At 31.4% G+C, this 15,657-nt stretch overlaps 1 protein-coding gene across 1 annotated transcript in view; it reads right to left on the bottom strand.

Annotated features, from left to right (window-relative positions):
* Positions 1-1,393: 1,393 nt before the first annotated feature.
* The window catches only part of LOC129228341 (actin-histidine N-methyltransferase-like), a 48,541-nt gene continuing 34,277 nt past the window's right edge, over positions 1,394-15,657 (bottom strand). Inside the window, 6 exon segments of the mRNA XM_054863020.1 lie at positions 1,394-1,522; positions 5,652-5,791; positions 6,521-6,603; positions 13,814-13,829; positions 13,831-13,884; positions 13,966-14,065. Of these exon segments, the coding sequence (XP_054718995.1) occupies positions 1,394-1,522; positions 5,652-5,791; positions 6,521-6,603; positions 13,814-13,829; positions 13,831-13,884; positions 13,966-14,065 (522 nt within the window).

Genomic DNA, 15,657 nt, shown 5'->3' with positions numbered 1-15,657 from the left:
ATACAAATGTAACGACCGGCAACAGGCTCTGGGCCCAGCTAGGCTGGTCTTAGTCAGTTGATTAGTCCCCAATAAAGATCAAAGGCCCTCTTAAAGCTATCTACCCTCTTGCTCATTACAGCCTCTTCCAGAAAGCTGTTACAAGTTCCCACAACCGTGCCAAAGTAGTAATTTTTCCTAATTTGCAGGTTTACCTGAGATTTGAATAGCTGAAAAAAATAACCCTAAGTCATGCTTTCCACGCAGAAATTTAACCCATTAAAATCTTTCATTTTGATAGAGAAAAACAAATGAATCCTGTCCCCCTGAATCTCTTTAGCTCCAGGCTATACACTTTAAGTCTGATATCTTGATCTCAATCAAAAAGTACCCTTACTAGCCTAGTAGCCCTTCTTTGAACCCTTTCACAAAAAAGAGATAAGAATACCAAAACTGAACTATACTCCAAAATAAATCGAACTAAACTTCGATTATAAAATCAAAAGATTTATCTATGTAAATGCAAATAAATGCAAAGTCTTCTAGCAACTGATTCAAGGCTTGAATATACTGATCCACGTCTGCAAATCCATCTCTGCTGAGGATCAAGTGTCCTAATAAAACTATAAGTGTTATCATAAGCAGCAAGCACATTTACAACACTTAAAAGTTAATTAAACTAAACACTTAAAAACTTTACAAACTTCAAAAATTGGTATTTTAGCTGAAAAAAATTAAAAGCCATTCATCTAAAGCTTTATAAACCAGCATCTTATTGCATTCAAATAAAATTGAACAAATAATTTGAATCAGTCTGGATTATCTTTGGGTCAAGATAATATATATTTAGCCTACCACATTTGGAGTCATTAAAAAAATGTAAAGATCCATTGACAAACTTAGTAATACACTACTGAACACTTTCCACTGATATTAAGATAAGGTGCCAATCTGAAAGACTAACATAATACGAGATCATGGTTAACAAATTTTCAAAGAGAAAAACTTAGATTCTAATTAATGAAATATTTGTTATTTATTTAAAAACTGTAATCTTATATATTATTTTTATAGCCTGTTTTTCAGCCGGTCTATGAGATCTTCCTTATTCCTTTCACAAAGTCCATGATTTAAATATAAATTAAGTTCAAAAACGAAATGCATTTTTTCAATGCTGCAATTTCAAGCATTAATGAATGTCCGAAACTTGTAAAATGGAACTGTATTTTGCTAGTGAATAAAAAATGTAAGCTTATTAAGTTGATCTTTTACAAAAAGTTTTCAGCTTAAAAGCTTATTTTTCAATTTAATTTAAAAACAAGCATGTACAAACTACAGCACTCAAGTATCAGAAAACAAATTAAGTACAAAATTCAAAACATGGTAAATTTTCAAAATAGGACAAATATAAAAATCATTCAACATTTTTACAGCAGTAATCATAGACGCAATGAAATATTTTCTTCTCGCAAATTCGCAGATTCACAATTAACTGCTGATGGTTGGATTCAAACACACTGGACTTGAGTATAGTTTCATCTTCCTGTTAAGATAAAGTAAAATAAAAATGGAAATAAATTTACAGCTTTTTGCTTCCATACAAAGCAAAAAGAAATAAGGCACCATTAATTTATGTTAAGTATTTTAAGCATTAATAATTGATTATTTATTCTACATAAATATCATCATGCAATGACGTTATAAACAGGGCTGCAGAGTCGGATTAATTTTGGGGTAAAGGAATCGGAGTCGGAAGTCAAGGGTTTAAAATTTCAAGAGTTGGAAGTGGTGTCGGTCATTTTCCCTCAAAGTCCACAACTCTAACAGAGCTTGCAGAGTCACGAGTCGGGCTGATTTTGGGGTAAAGGAGTTGGAGTGGAAGGCTCTTAAATTCCCAGAGTCCGTCATTTTTCCTCCGACTCTGCAGCCCTGGTTATAAAATGCCAAATTTTATTACTGTTGTTTTCTGTGACTAGCTAACACTAACATCTTACATTGTTGGTGTTTAGAGTAACTGTGTGCATTTTTTAATATATTGTGTGTTTGCCAGATGGTTAACTACAAAATAATCCTATAAATGTAAGACTGATAAATTTAATTTGAATAAATAAATAAACTTATTGATGATTAAAGTTGAGTAACATAGAGTGTGACCATCAATTTATTATTTTGAGCTTTTTTTCTTCCAGAATTTTCTTTGCTTTCCTGCAAAATCTAGTCGTAAGAATCTATCCGCTTCTCTCGGCAATGTACCAAAGGGGCTAAAAGCTGAACCAAATCTATAAATTCAGAAACTCTCTCCCGGATCATTCAAATCCGTGTTGGGCCAAATTTCTTCATAAAAAGCCAAAACATCACTTTGTATGTATTTTAACACTTTCTTAATGTCTGTAATCTTTTTGAGAATTATGGCAATTTTAGAAAATGCTTTCTTTATTAGCAATCGGGCCACTATTAAGTTTTTTTTTTTCTTCGGCAAAGCAAATGGTAATTTGCTTAAATCATTTAATGGAGATACTTTAACTACCTGGTGTCTAGCTTTTACACGCAAAAGAGGATAATTAATTAGTAAGCTACTGTCTTTAAGCCTGGGTTAAAGCAGAACTACATGCAACATACCAACAGTTCAGTTATCACAATCCATTAACAATTTCATTTGAAGCCCCTTTTTTTCCCTCTTCTCTCTACCCTACTTTTTTTTTATTTGTTGAAGTTTATAATCCCTGAGTACAATAATTAATGGAAAGAACATATTTTTAATAAATTAATACATAAATACTGCATCTGGATTTTGGCAGAAAATATTTTACCAGTTACTTAATGCACTTTATACATTTTCAAATCATTAGCTTCTTTTTAGTGGTGATTAACATTTTTAAAAAACCACTTTTTTTTCTTCATTTAGCCGCCTTGTGACTTGCGACAAAAGTAATTTTGCTCTTTATCTACATCACTTTATTTTTGAGAAACAAAAAACACACTTAATTGTCTATCCATTTCTGCTTTTTATTACTTTCTTCTACATCTAATCTATAGAAGAAAGCATTGGATTTGTGCAAATTTTCGATTTTTGAAGGAATTGAACGTTTTGAGATGTGCTGAGTCCATTTCAACAAATTTTTCTTTCTTTTATATCTAATGTATAGAAGAAAGTATTGGATTCGTGCATATTTTCGAATTTCGAATTTTGACAGATGCGAACGTTTTGAGGTGTGCTAAGTCCATTTCGACCATTTTTGGAAAATGTGTCTGTCAGTGTGCGTGTGTGTCAAGCATGTCTGTAACCAGTTTTTTGTGACCGCTCTACAGCAAAAACTACCGCATGAAATCGAACGAAATTTGGTACACGTATGTGCCCCTATGTGAACTTGTGCCATTGGTTTTTGGTGTGAATTCCTCCAAGGGGGGTGGAGCAATGGGACGTTTCGTGAGTTATGCATGCTTGCTATTCCCCAAGAAGTAACAGGCAGAATCAAACAAAATTTGGTCCATATGTTGCCCCTAACAAGAACAGGAGCTGATTCAATTTTAGTGTCAATATCTCAAAAGGGGGGCTATAGAACGTTTTTTGTCATCGATTGTGACTACTGTATCTCAAGAAATAATGAACGGAATCAAACAAAAATTTATCGACAAGTTTCCCTTAGAGGGTATAAGAGCCGATTCTATTTTGGTGTCAACAGCTGAAAAGGGGGTGATGCAATCGCACATTCTTTTTCTCCATTGTGAGTGCCATATCTCAAGAAGTAATCTATGTTCTGGATGAAATTAGGAATAAATGTGAATCTATATGTAAACAGGCGTTGGTTCAATTTTGGTGTCAATTGCTCCATGGGAGGCTGATTTTTTTAAAAAAATTTTTGAGTGAATAAAAATAGCTTTATAACTGCAATAATAAGAAAGAGAAATTGTAATAGACTGTCGTCCGCGTATTTCGCGTGATTTTCTTTGATAAAAAATGACCAGAAAATCACAAAAATTCAAACTTTTAAACTGTTGCCATCTTGTGTTTGTTAACAAATAAATGTTTGAAATTATTTTAAGCAAGGCTTTTAAAATAATTTTCAATTTTCATTCTTTGGTTTGCTTTTGAGATAAATCGGGAATTGGAACGGTTGTCAAGTTTTGGCATATGTAATTTTGTTTTTGGTGGGAATACTGCTTCCTCATTAAGCATGGGGGGGAATCAGAATTATTAAAAAAGATATAGAAGAAAGTTTCGTGATGGCCACAACATACTAGTTGGAAAATGTATGTCTGTCTGTGTATGTCCGTGTGTCACGTAAGTGTGTGACCAGTTTTTTGTGGCTGCTCTACAGCAAAAACTACTGCATGAAATCGAACGTAATTTGGTACACATGTGCCCCAATGTGAACTTGTGCCCAATGGTTTTTGGCTCGAATTCCTCCAAGGGGGGTGGAGCAATGGGACGTTTCTTGAGTTATGCATGCCTGCTATTCCACCAGAAGTAACAGGTGGAATCAAACAAAATTTGGTCCATATGTTGCCCCTAACAAAAAACAGGTGCTGATTGAATTTTGCTGTCAATATCTCAAACGGGGGTTGAGCTATAGAACGTTTTTTGTTATCAATTGTGACTGCTGTATCTTAAGAAATAATGAACGGAATCAAACAAAAATTTATCAACAAGTTTCCCTTAGAGGGTATAAAAACCGATTCTATTTTGGTGTCAACAGCGGAAAAGGGGGGTGATGCAATCGCACGTTCTTTTTCTCCATTGCGAGTGCCATATCGCAAGAAGTAATGCTACGTTCTGGATGAAATTTGGAATAAATGTGAATCCATACGTAAACAGGCATTGGTTCAATTTTGGCACCAATTGCTCCAAGAGGTGCTGGTATTTTTTTTTTTTTTTGAATAAAAATAGCTTTATTAATGCAACAATAAGAAAGATAAATCGTAATAGACTGTCGTCTGCATATTTCTCGTGATTTTAATTGTATGGAAATGATTGGAAATATTATCTCAATAATTTAAAATTTTTAACTGTTGCCATCTTATGTTTGTTAACAATTAAAATATTTGTAATTAATTCAAGCAAGGCTTTTAAAGTAACTTTCAATTTTCACTCTTTGCTTTGCTTTTGCAATAATTCAGACATTGGGACGGTTGTCAAGGTTTGACGTGTGTAATTCTGTTTTCGTTGGGAATATTACTTCCTCATCAAGCATGGGGAGGGATCAGAATTATGAGAAAAATATAGAAGAAAGTTTTGTGATGGCCACAACATACTAGTTATAATTCTCCCCCCCACCCCCCATTTCCTCAATTTAAAGTAATTCCAGCAAAAAATTCATTTAAATAACTACTTTTTTTCTGTTAAATCTCATCATCTTTTATATGACTTTGCGGAAAATCAGCTTTCATGAGATGCATGAATGTTTTTCTTATTCAGAGTGAGCTGCATTTTACAGTGATATAACAGTCAGCTTTGCTTTCAGAAAAAAAAATTCTCATTAATGATGCACTAAACTTTTCAAGTTTTTGTGGATTCAGAAACATGCCCTATCAAGTTGAGTTCAAATAAATATTCAACTTTTAAGCATTATATTCAATATAATATGAAATTTTATTTCATGAGAAAATTTAAATCAATATTTTTAAACATTATTCAGTTAGCATTTCATAAAAGTAGTCATATTCAGTCTTACCTCCAAAGTTGTTCTGTATGATTTTAATAGAAGTTGAATTCTGTCTCTCAAAAATCTTAAAGCTCTATGGTTTAGGTCTGAATTTTTTTCTAAAACAGTGTGTATGTTGTCTGCTTCACTTATAGCATGTTGCAGCTCATCTAAAATTTCAAAACATGGTAATATATAATCAAAGTATAAATCCACTAATGTATTTACTAAGCATTCAAATAGAATACTGCCCCCTTTACCATGAAGGGTATACTTCAAAAAGTTATGAGCATTGTCATAAATATTTCTGTAACATCACTTCTTACTATTAAACTTTTGATCCTAGCAATAAATAATTTCTTTAAACAGTAACCCCTTGTTATATCGCTCTTTTCGGGGGACAAAAATAAAAAAGCGTGATACATCCGAAAGCACGATATAACCAAAGTCATAAAAAATACCAGCCAAACATACCATATAACATACAAGTAAATTGGCATTTGTTCCTTTTGACATGATTTTCAAACCGTTTTGATGTAATTTATGAATGTACTATCACATGTATTCATATTTAAACATGATTGAAATTCAATTAAATTTCCAGTGTCAGAAAGGTACAAGCATCAAACGGCGAATGAAGAATTTTTCTTAGCTACCGTGAGATAAGAATGTACATGTTTAATTCAAAACATGTATTTAAATAGATATTGAATAGTTCATTTTAAATAAACATAAGTTTGCTTCAAAACTTCATTGCATGTTCTTTAGTTTTATTTTATTAATTGGGCATTTTTTTCATGGTATTTGTGAACTAAAAAATACTATTACTAAAAAAAAAATACATCAACATTTTTTTAATGTCATTCAGGTGAAAAAAAAAAGAAAAAAAAAACACTTACCTGATTTCATAACTATTATCTTTAAAAACAATAATAGTCTTTCACTAATATATTTTTCTTTACTGATTCGAAAAGCATCATTCCTAAAATAAAAACCAATTTTACAGTGCTACATTTTTTACACACACACAAAAAAAAGGCATAAAAAGAATATCAATTAAATGGAAAAAAAATCATAAATTGTTTGTATTGTGTACTTTATGGTTCTGTTTTCAACCTTCAAATTCTAAAAATTTTAACCCTCTACTGCTCACATTACTGTGAAGACACATCAAAGTTCACTATTATATTTCCCTACAGGAGCATCAATCCTCTGTTTACCAGTGTGACTTAAGTGTTGCAATATTGCTTGCTTTACATTAATGTTATTGGTACTAACACAAGTCAATATTTCAGTCACAGAGTCACACACCTCTTTTGAAAATTCAAAAATGTTAAAAACAAAAATCCACTTTATGTGTGTTAAATACAATACTCCTTAACATTATACGCATATATTTTTTTCTATGGGATATAACTATTTTGGCAGCAAAAGGTTAAAAAAACAAAAAATAAATCTATGTTTAATCCTTAAAAAAGAAATTAAAGAAATTACTAAGTAAATTAATGCTAACCCATTGATGCTGGTTGGTACAAAAATATACCAACCGGGAAAAAAAATTATAATTCGTCCTTACATGATGCTATCACCCCAATAGCTGTACATTTTACATAGTAAATAATCACAGAAAGGAGAAAAAAATATGTTTACTGTATCTTTGTTAAAAACGGTCGTAACAGTAGGCTTAAAACTTGAATAAATCATAACTCCAAAAGCATTCATCTTCCGTCAAAAAGTAAAATGCAAGTTTTGCATGTATTTTAGTAATTTCAAAAAGGTTTTAAAATTGTACCATAATTGTAACAGTGTATTTGATTCAGATATACTTTTAAAAAGATGTTTTTATCTTTGTTTCGTGTTATGAATTCTCTTTTACTTTCAATGGTAGAAAATTGTACCAACCGGCGAATATGTAGTCAATGTCTTGCTTCGGGCAAAGTGTTTGATCTAAAATTTGTACAAATAAGTGATATTTTTAAAAGATTTTTAAGTATTTTAGTATTATTGTTAATTTATTATGGACGGTATGGACGCAAAAAGCTGATAAGAGGAAATTCGATTTGATTTGAATATAAGCTGTGGGTGTTATTTTCGTAATACGGACTTTTATTTTTTTTCGGTACCATATTGCGTCACCTAGACGAATTGGTAAAGCATAAAATATTAGTATTGATATAGTATTTGTATAGTATATTGGTATAGTATGGAAAAATAAGAACCTAAGTACCAGAGGAAACGCATGCCATTATGGGCAATTTTTTACTTTTATTACTGTGCTAAATGATATTCTTTCAACTTATACATTGAAAGAGTATACAAATGTATGTTCCATTGGGTTCAAGACATGAAATGAAGAAACACACACACACAATCAACCAAGAATAGCGTGTGGTAATGCTGCTATAAAGATGATGCTGTAAAATGGAACGGCAGTACTGCAGTAGCAATTACAAGCAATGAAGTATTCAGGACATGGTGTGAATCAAACAGTAAATGAGATGCTTTTGAGAAAAATAATTTTATTATTCCAATATCGTAGTAATTGAAACAGATAACAAGTGTATTGTCGGATAGACCTTTTTGATCCGTAGAAGAATACGGTATTAGAAATTGTTGCAAAAAAAAAAAAAAAAAAATGTGGTGGTCACTTTTTTTGGGGGGCAATTTGTGCAAAGTGCTGTAAAAGAATGGCGAATGTTTCAGACTTTTTGAAATGAAGATTCGCTATTCATTTCGAGAAGATTGTGATGCATAAATTTTCGGTTAAAAATATATTCAGTTCGAAATTTTACTACATTTTTAGTATCGATTTTTTCAAGTTCATATTTCATAAAATTTTGTTTTACAAAATGAACACATTTCTTTTTTCTTTTGAAATAAATGAAATTGTAATGAGAAAACTCTTTTATGTAAGCGTAAGTAATATTCTACAATTATAAATAATTATAATTGGTAATCAATGCAATTATTGCAATCAAACAATAAATGCAAAATTTGCAAACAAAATGTGATCACACCATACAAACGCCGGTTGGTAGAAAAATCTACCATAAAAATAAAAATAGAAAATTTAACGGGAAAAATTAAATTTGTATATAATGCACTTACTAGTCATAAAATAAATAAATACTAATAAAATTATCATAGTTTATTGTTTTTTTTCGAAACCGGCATTAATGGGTTAAGTATGAAGACAGAGTAAACATTTTTCACTAAAGAAAAATCAATTGTTGGAAAGGTTAAACATAACAGTAATTCTCACACAGAATCAACTACTTCCTGATTCAAAGAGATTAGAAGAAAAAGAAAAACTCTATTAAAAATATCTATTAATAAAAAAAAAAGATAAAGAAATTTTGAATGCTAAATTTCCTTTTCCAATTTAATTATGTAAAAACCCTTATTATATATCTCCCTTCATTGCAGTTATATACTTCAATGTCATTTTTTCTCACTTTTCCTTTTGTAAATAACTGATGCTAGTTTTTAATTAGATCTATGTCTGTAGAATACATCACATCAATCATTCCCTTACTCACTGAATTTATTAATAACACTAGAGGCCCGTCCTGACCTAGTTCGGGTTAAAAATACTATCTATCTTAAATGGAATATTATAAAGGTACTATTTAATTTGAAGCAATATTTTTTTCTTTCATTTTTATGAGTTTTGAAACAAATTGAATTACATCATTTCCAGATCAAGAGAGACCAACATATAATTCCCACTGATGTCCACATTTTTCCTGTATGTAACGTTGCACTAGGTATCGTATAGTTGTACGTTTGATGATGTAAATGGCATAAGAAATTTTCATTGGATATTGTAATTGCTTAAATTGGAAAAGAAAATATATGGGGACCATGGGGATGCAACAGTAAGAGCAATCATATTATTCCGTAGTGAATTACATTGGGGTTGAATTCCACTGAAGAGATTAGACAAATTATAGTTGCGCAATAAAATTAGTAAGATATCGCCTTTAATTTTAGAAGCATGAAGAGAAGTCCAGAGGATTACCCTATTAAAGAAATTCTCCCAATTGTCCATTATTTCTTGTTAAAAATACGGAGTGTTTCTGTAGGAGATATTCAAAGTAGTTTTAATGTGAAATGGTCAGTTTTTTTACTTCTAATTAAATTCCCTGCAGTTCCGTAAAATAAACATCGCAGAAGCCTGTTGGTTGATTTTTAAAAGTGCTGAATTTATTATTTTTTTCCAGTTCCACGGGGTATGCCGATCAACATTAATTTACGTTCCTGGTTTTCATGTGATAATCATGTTTCAATAGAACTTTTTCGTTGATTCTCTGCGGCGGCAGCAAACAAAAGTCCCCTGTTGAGTGTCCGCTTCATTCACAAATTTTGCCTTTAATTTTTATATTTCTTGACATTGAACGACAATCAAAGTATTTCTGCTAACCCTCTCCACGCAATATGTCGTCAAAGAGATATTTTTTAAATGTTTGCCATAAAGCAATAGGGTTTAAAAGTTGACATAAAAGTTAAAATAGTTGTAAACAATTATCTGAGTTTAGGAGCAGAGTCAGAAAATTACACATATAAGTTTCCAAGGTATGTCGGCGTCTATAAGACCGAGTTCTTTATATGCTGCTTGATTGGCTGGCAGGATCTTTAACTGTTAATCGACTTTGTAAATATGTAGGACCACGAAAATATTACAAATGAATTCTTAGGTGACCAAATTCAGATTAGCTATTAGAATGAATATTGTACATTCTACTAAGAGGTGAGTTTTTCTCAAGCTAGGGATGTCTTTTAAAAGGTTGTTCTTGTTTCCATCAGGAAACTTGCTTTTTCCATATGCCTCCATTTAAAAATTTTTTTTTTGCATTTTCCTTTTGATAGGCTATTTGTGAGCTATATTAGTTTACTATTAGTTAACTATATGAAGGGCCACGGGGAAGAATGATCATAGTCCACCATGCTCAAATTTTCCTCATTATGTTTTTGAGCTTGAAATCTCGAATCGTATCCAAGTTAGCCTCATTCTTCCATGTTAAAACTCACTCACTACGATGATTCCTGCCTGTATAATATTTCTCTTGAATACTGTCTGTAATAATCTACGTGTTCCTATAGGTTAACCAGAGTTTTTTAGGAAAATGGAATTTGACCCCGTACCCCTTCATATCCTTTGGACCCCGTAGCCCTTCATATCGTTTTTAAATGCTTAAATAAAGTCATCATGAAGAATAGTTCCACAAATAATTTTTATTTATTTTTTCCTCTTTGTCAAATACTTTCCTCTCCACTGTTTTTTGTTCATTGTTGTTTTAACTCTTAAATTTGAAAGTAGGGTAATTGTGTGCAATTACCCTTTCAGTTACTAATTTTCTAAACTAAATGTACTAATGCATGCAAAATTACAGCTTTCAGAAACACGGATTATTATCATCTATCTACACTAATTGAATTCAATAACTAATTCTTCCGCAGCGAATCGCAGTTTTATTTCATTTCACTAAATTTTGATGCGCTAACATTATGTGACCCTAAACGGTTTTCAATGTGCTAGGCTAATATAATGCGACAAACCCGATCTTCTGCATCCTCAAATACCGGAAAAAGTTTTGGTGGTTCTCCTGGTGGCATTGTGAGATCTTTATCTTTTTCACATGTGCCCATCCCTCAGTTTTCAGTTTAAAAGAGAACCGTCAACCTTTTTGTCATTGCGGATGCAGAGCAAACGTGGTTCGTTTTTACGTATAAATAAGAATTAAACAGCACAAAACACAAACTGGTAGAGAAGAGAACTTATTAGTTTTAAAAAATAGTATAAAGACATATAAGCATATTTTATAGCCTATGTCACTCAGTAAGAATGCACCTTTCATGTAGTGAAGGAATTTTTCAAATAGTTGCAGTGGTTCCGCAGATTACCTTGAACATATAAACACACAAAAATCTGGTCTCTCTCTTTATAATATTAGTATAGATTATGCAGCTCTACTTCTCTTTAAATTAATTTTTTTCTTTTCCTCCTCACCCCAAATATAATTTAAACTTTCAGACCATCATTTTGTTTTTTTCTTAAATTTAATTATTCTTGAAATTGTGCATTCATTTTACTAAAATGAAACAGCTGTTTTACTATTTCAAATCTTCCTTTATAATGAACTCATACGAAGAATTTTTACGCAAGATAAACAAAATATGATCTTATCAAAAATTAAATATGGACACATGTATATAAACAGTTCTTAAGATTTTGATGTAAAACTTCTCATTTGTTAATCATTTAAACTGTGACTGTAAATTGTATTTCTAAATTTTTTATTGTAATAAACACATCCTGCAGTGATAATTGAAGTATCAATAACAAGCATGAGAGGGCAATTAAGTCTGAAAATATACACAACATTTTGCACAGAAAAGAAAAAGTGAAGTCATATTTTGTTCAAAAAAACATACAAAATATAGGCATACTTCTTAGCAATAAAAATTTAATGATGCAGCCTTCTGAAGGTCAACATAAATGCTTGTTAAAAGAATTGTACCACAGCTAATTCCTGATAACAGACCATCATTCTGGAAATGAAGCAGTCGCGAGACGAAGATTCTTTTCAAAAAACTAGCAGAACTTAAGATGGGTGAATTCAAAGTACAATATTGCTTGGTATGATTTTATGTTTATAAAAAGAGAAAAAATTGGGCCATAGTTATAAGTTTTAAATGATTAAAAGTCTGAGGTTTGCTTAAAAATTTTTAAAACAGTCTGAGGTACAGACATGAGTCTAAAAAATCCTTTTAACTAAAATTTGGTTTTACTAAATTGGTAATTAAATTTCAATTCTGGAAGTGGCAGATTTCTTGGAAAAGTAGGAATTGAACAGCAAAAAAGTTTTTAAATAGTTCTATGGGGAAAAATTAAGCAATGTGATGACATGATGACAATATAGTTGAACATTTAAAGGTTTGTTGAAACATCAAAGTCCAAAGGTGGTTAGATTGTTTAGGCTGATAAAATCTTTGAAGCACATTTTTAAGTAACAATCAAAACTACGTATAGGAGCTTCCTGATAAATTTGAACTATTAAGGTAATTTAATGTTTACTTCTTTGTTGTAATATAGCTGAATCAGATAAGTAAAAACTTTTGCAACACATTATGTATTTTGTAGTAAGTTATCGCCCTAAGCCAGGGCTAAGGCAGAAATACTTAAAATACACCACCAGTTCAGTTATTTGTGCTAATTCTACATTAGCTACCAGTTTGTTTGGCTCTCTTAAGAGGTTTTTCTCCTCCAGCTCATGTGGTTCCTATTCCGGGCTGATGAGTGCTAAAAAGGACGAAACTGCAGTCCTCGGATGGAATAACTGAGCTGGTAGTGTATTTTAAGAAAGATGTAGCCTGCAGACACATACTGCCATGAGAAGGTAAAAGGTTGTATCTGAAACTTTTTTTTTTTTGCACTTTTGTCGCCCACTGTATTTTAGCTTTATTGCACAAGCTTGTTCCTTTGGTTTGAGCTGAAAACAAAGCACAAAAAAATGTCAAATTCCCACATTTCTCTATTTTTAGTATAGCCTCCAAAACTCATCTCTTCAAATATCTCAAAAACTCACTTCTGTAGATACTGCCCTTTATCATCCCATGGCAGTATACATGTCAACAAGCTTGCATTTTTCTAGTCTGAAATACAACATGCTAATAGGGAGCATTCAGCGCCTCCTCTTTATCCCTTATTTCCAACAGCCATGTAAGGGACACATACATACTAGTTAAACTGGGTTCCAAGTTTGTGATCATCAAACTACTACTGCATAAGATTAGAATAGAAAATATTTGTTGTAAGTTATTAAAGGATGTTATGCTTTTACAATTTTTTTTTTTTTTTTTTTTTGGTAAGCTGGCAGTAAACAATAGATATTATAAACTTTTACTTCATTTAAGACATAGCACATAAACGTAAAAAAGTATAGGAAGCAAATATTTATAACAGGAATAAAAGAATATGCGAATCTTGTTTTGTGCAGCTTAAAGCCTGCCTTCTGCATTATCGTAATAAAAAAATATTTCCGGGAAGCATTTTCTAGTTTAATCCCCAAAATAATTATTGTAAGATGTTAAAGGATATTGTGCTTTTACAAAAAAAAAAAATCTGTAAACCGGTGGTTGATAATAGATTAAAAACTTCTTTTTAAACAGACTTACAATGAAATACTTACAATGGAAAATTCAATGGTTTTGTTGCACAAATCATTTCTAAGAGAATAGAGAGGATCACTTTTGCTTATTCCTATATTAATAAAAACAAGGTTTGAAGCTTTTCACTTTAAAATCTTTTTATTTGAGTATGATCATGAAATTTTTAACATACCTAACTTAATTTCAAGGGCATCATTCTCATTCTCTGGGTATACAAAAGCATTGTGTACAAAATATTCACCGTTTGTTCTAGCACCATAAAACATGCAAACCTAAAAACGAATCTGTACATGATTTAAAATTATTTACATCCACACAGCACTCTCATATATACAGCATGTCCTTGATTAACTTGCAACACCTCCATTTTTGCATCCATTAGAGATCTAGATGCATACTTCCAATTGCAAAAATGGAAGTAAAAAGAGGCGCAGAGTTAAAATATCAAAAGTTTGAAGCAAAAAAAAAAGCGAAAAATTACGAAAGCTGACATTTTATACGAACTCCGGATCTTCCAAATTATATCGAGAGAAATAATATCCATTGAAAAACAATTCCAACACAAAATGTTTGACAGTCCGACAAATATACATGAGATATGAAATGCAGCATTTAGTGACTTACACCACTTCCCACTTGCAGTCAATAACACCTTTTGGGGAGAACTGCATAGGTTTAAAATTATATGTGAGCATAGATAGTGGTTGTTGATTTTTTTTTGTCAAATTTTTACGAGTTTCTACAGTGTATTTTTTATATCTCATAGCATAATACTTAAATTATTTTTTCAATAGCAATCTATATTAACATTATAGAGAGAGGGTGGATTTTTGTGTGTTTATATGTTCGAGGTAATCTCCGGAACCACTGCACCTATTTGAAAAATTTCTTCACTATATGAAAGGTGCTTTCTTACCGAGTAACATAGGCTATAATTCGAAAAAAAAAGGGGTGAATTATTACTTGCACATATTAATATTATGTATCGTTGAAAAGGGTAGAATTTTCTGCGTTCCAAACAATTTGTTTCAATGCTCTTAACTTAATTATAGCGGGAGTAACTTGCGTTTTTATCTCGAACTTTTTTAGGCTTAGCTGAAATTTAGGCACTACTTTCTTCATTAAATCTATCAATAAAAAGTGAAGGAATTGTCCCACAGTTCTCTTTTTGGCACCGTTGGAAAAAGTGACATTTTTTACTCCAGCTCTCTCTCGACCTATGGTTGAAAAAATTAGCTTCTATCTTCAAAGGAAAAAAAGTTACAAGCGTTTTTAAATCAATTTCGAAATATGTCATTTTGATTCAAGTTGTTAACCATTTTATTTTCGCGTTTCCACGGTTACACTTTTTGAATCCATTGTTTATTTCCTCATTTTGCATTTATTTCTCAAACTTATTTTATTTCATATTTCCATAGTTACGCTTTTAAAATCCATCTTTTGCATCTTAATTTCTTAAAAGTATTTTGATTCGCAACTGCAATAAACTATATTGAGCACTGCAGCCACTGTCTAAAGGCGGATGAAAAAGGCAAAACAAACAAATGCCTAACTTATAACTTGCTTTGACGCTTTGTGAATGACAGTAATTTTTCATCATGTTTGTGGTAAGTTTTCTTTTCTATTCTTCTGAAATTACATTACACCACAAACTGTCTTAAGCCGGTAATTTACCCCAAAGAAAACATGTGGAATGGAATGTTTTACCTTTTTCGGTAGTATTGTTAATCACCTCAAGGTTACGTATTCGAGCTCTGGGAGTTGCGAATATCTGTCGTCATTGTTTGGAAGGGTAATTTTGCATGGTGTTTTTTTTTTTTTAATTATTTAAGCTTGATTGTTGAACATATGTCACTTGACACAA

Source organism: Uloborus diversus, chromosome 8, assembly GCF_026930045.1.
Source record: "Uloborus diversus isolate 005 chromosome 8, Udiv.v.3.1, whole genome shotgun sequence".
Classification (NCBI taxonomy): Eukaryota; Metazoa; Arthropoda; class Arachnida; order Araneae; family Uloboridae; genus Uloborus; species Uloborus diversus.
This window is presented reverse-complemented; position numbering and strand designations above follow the sequence as displayed.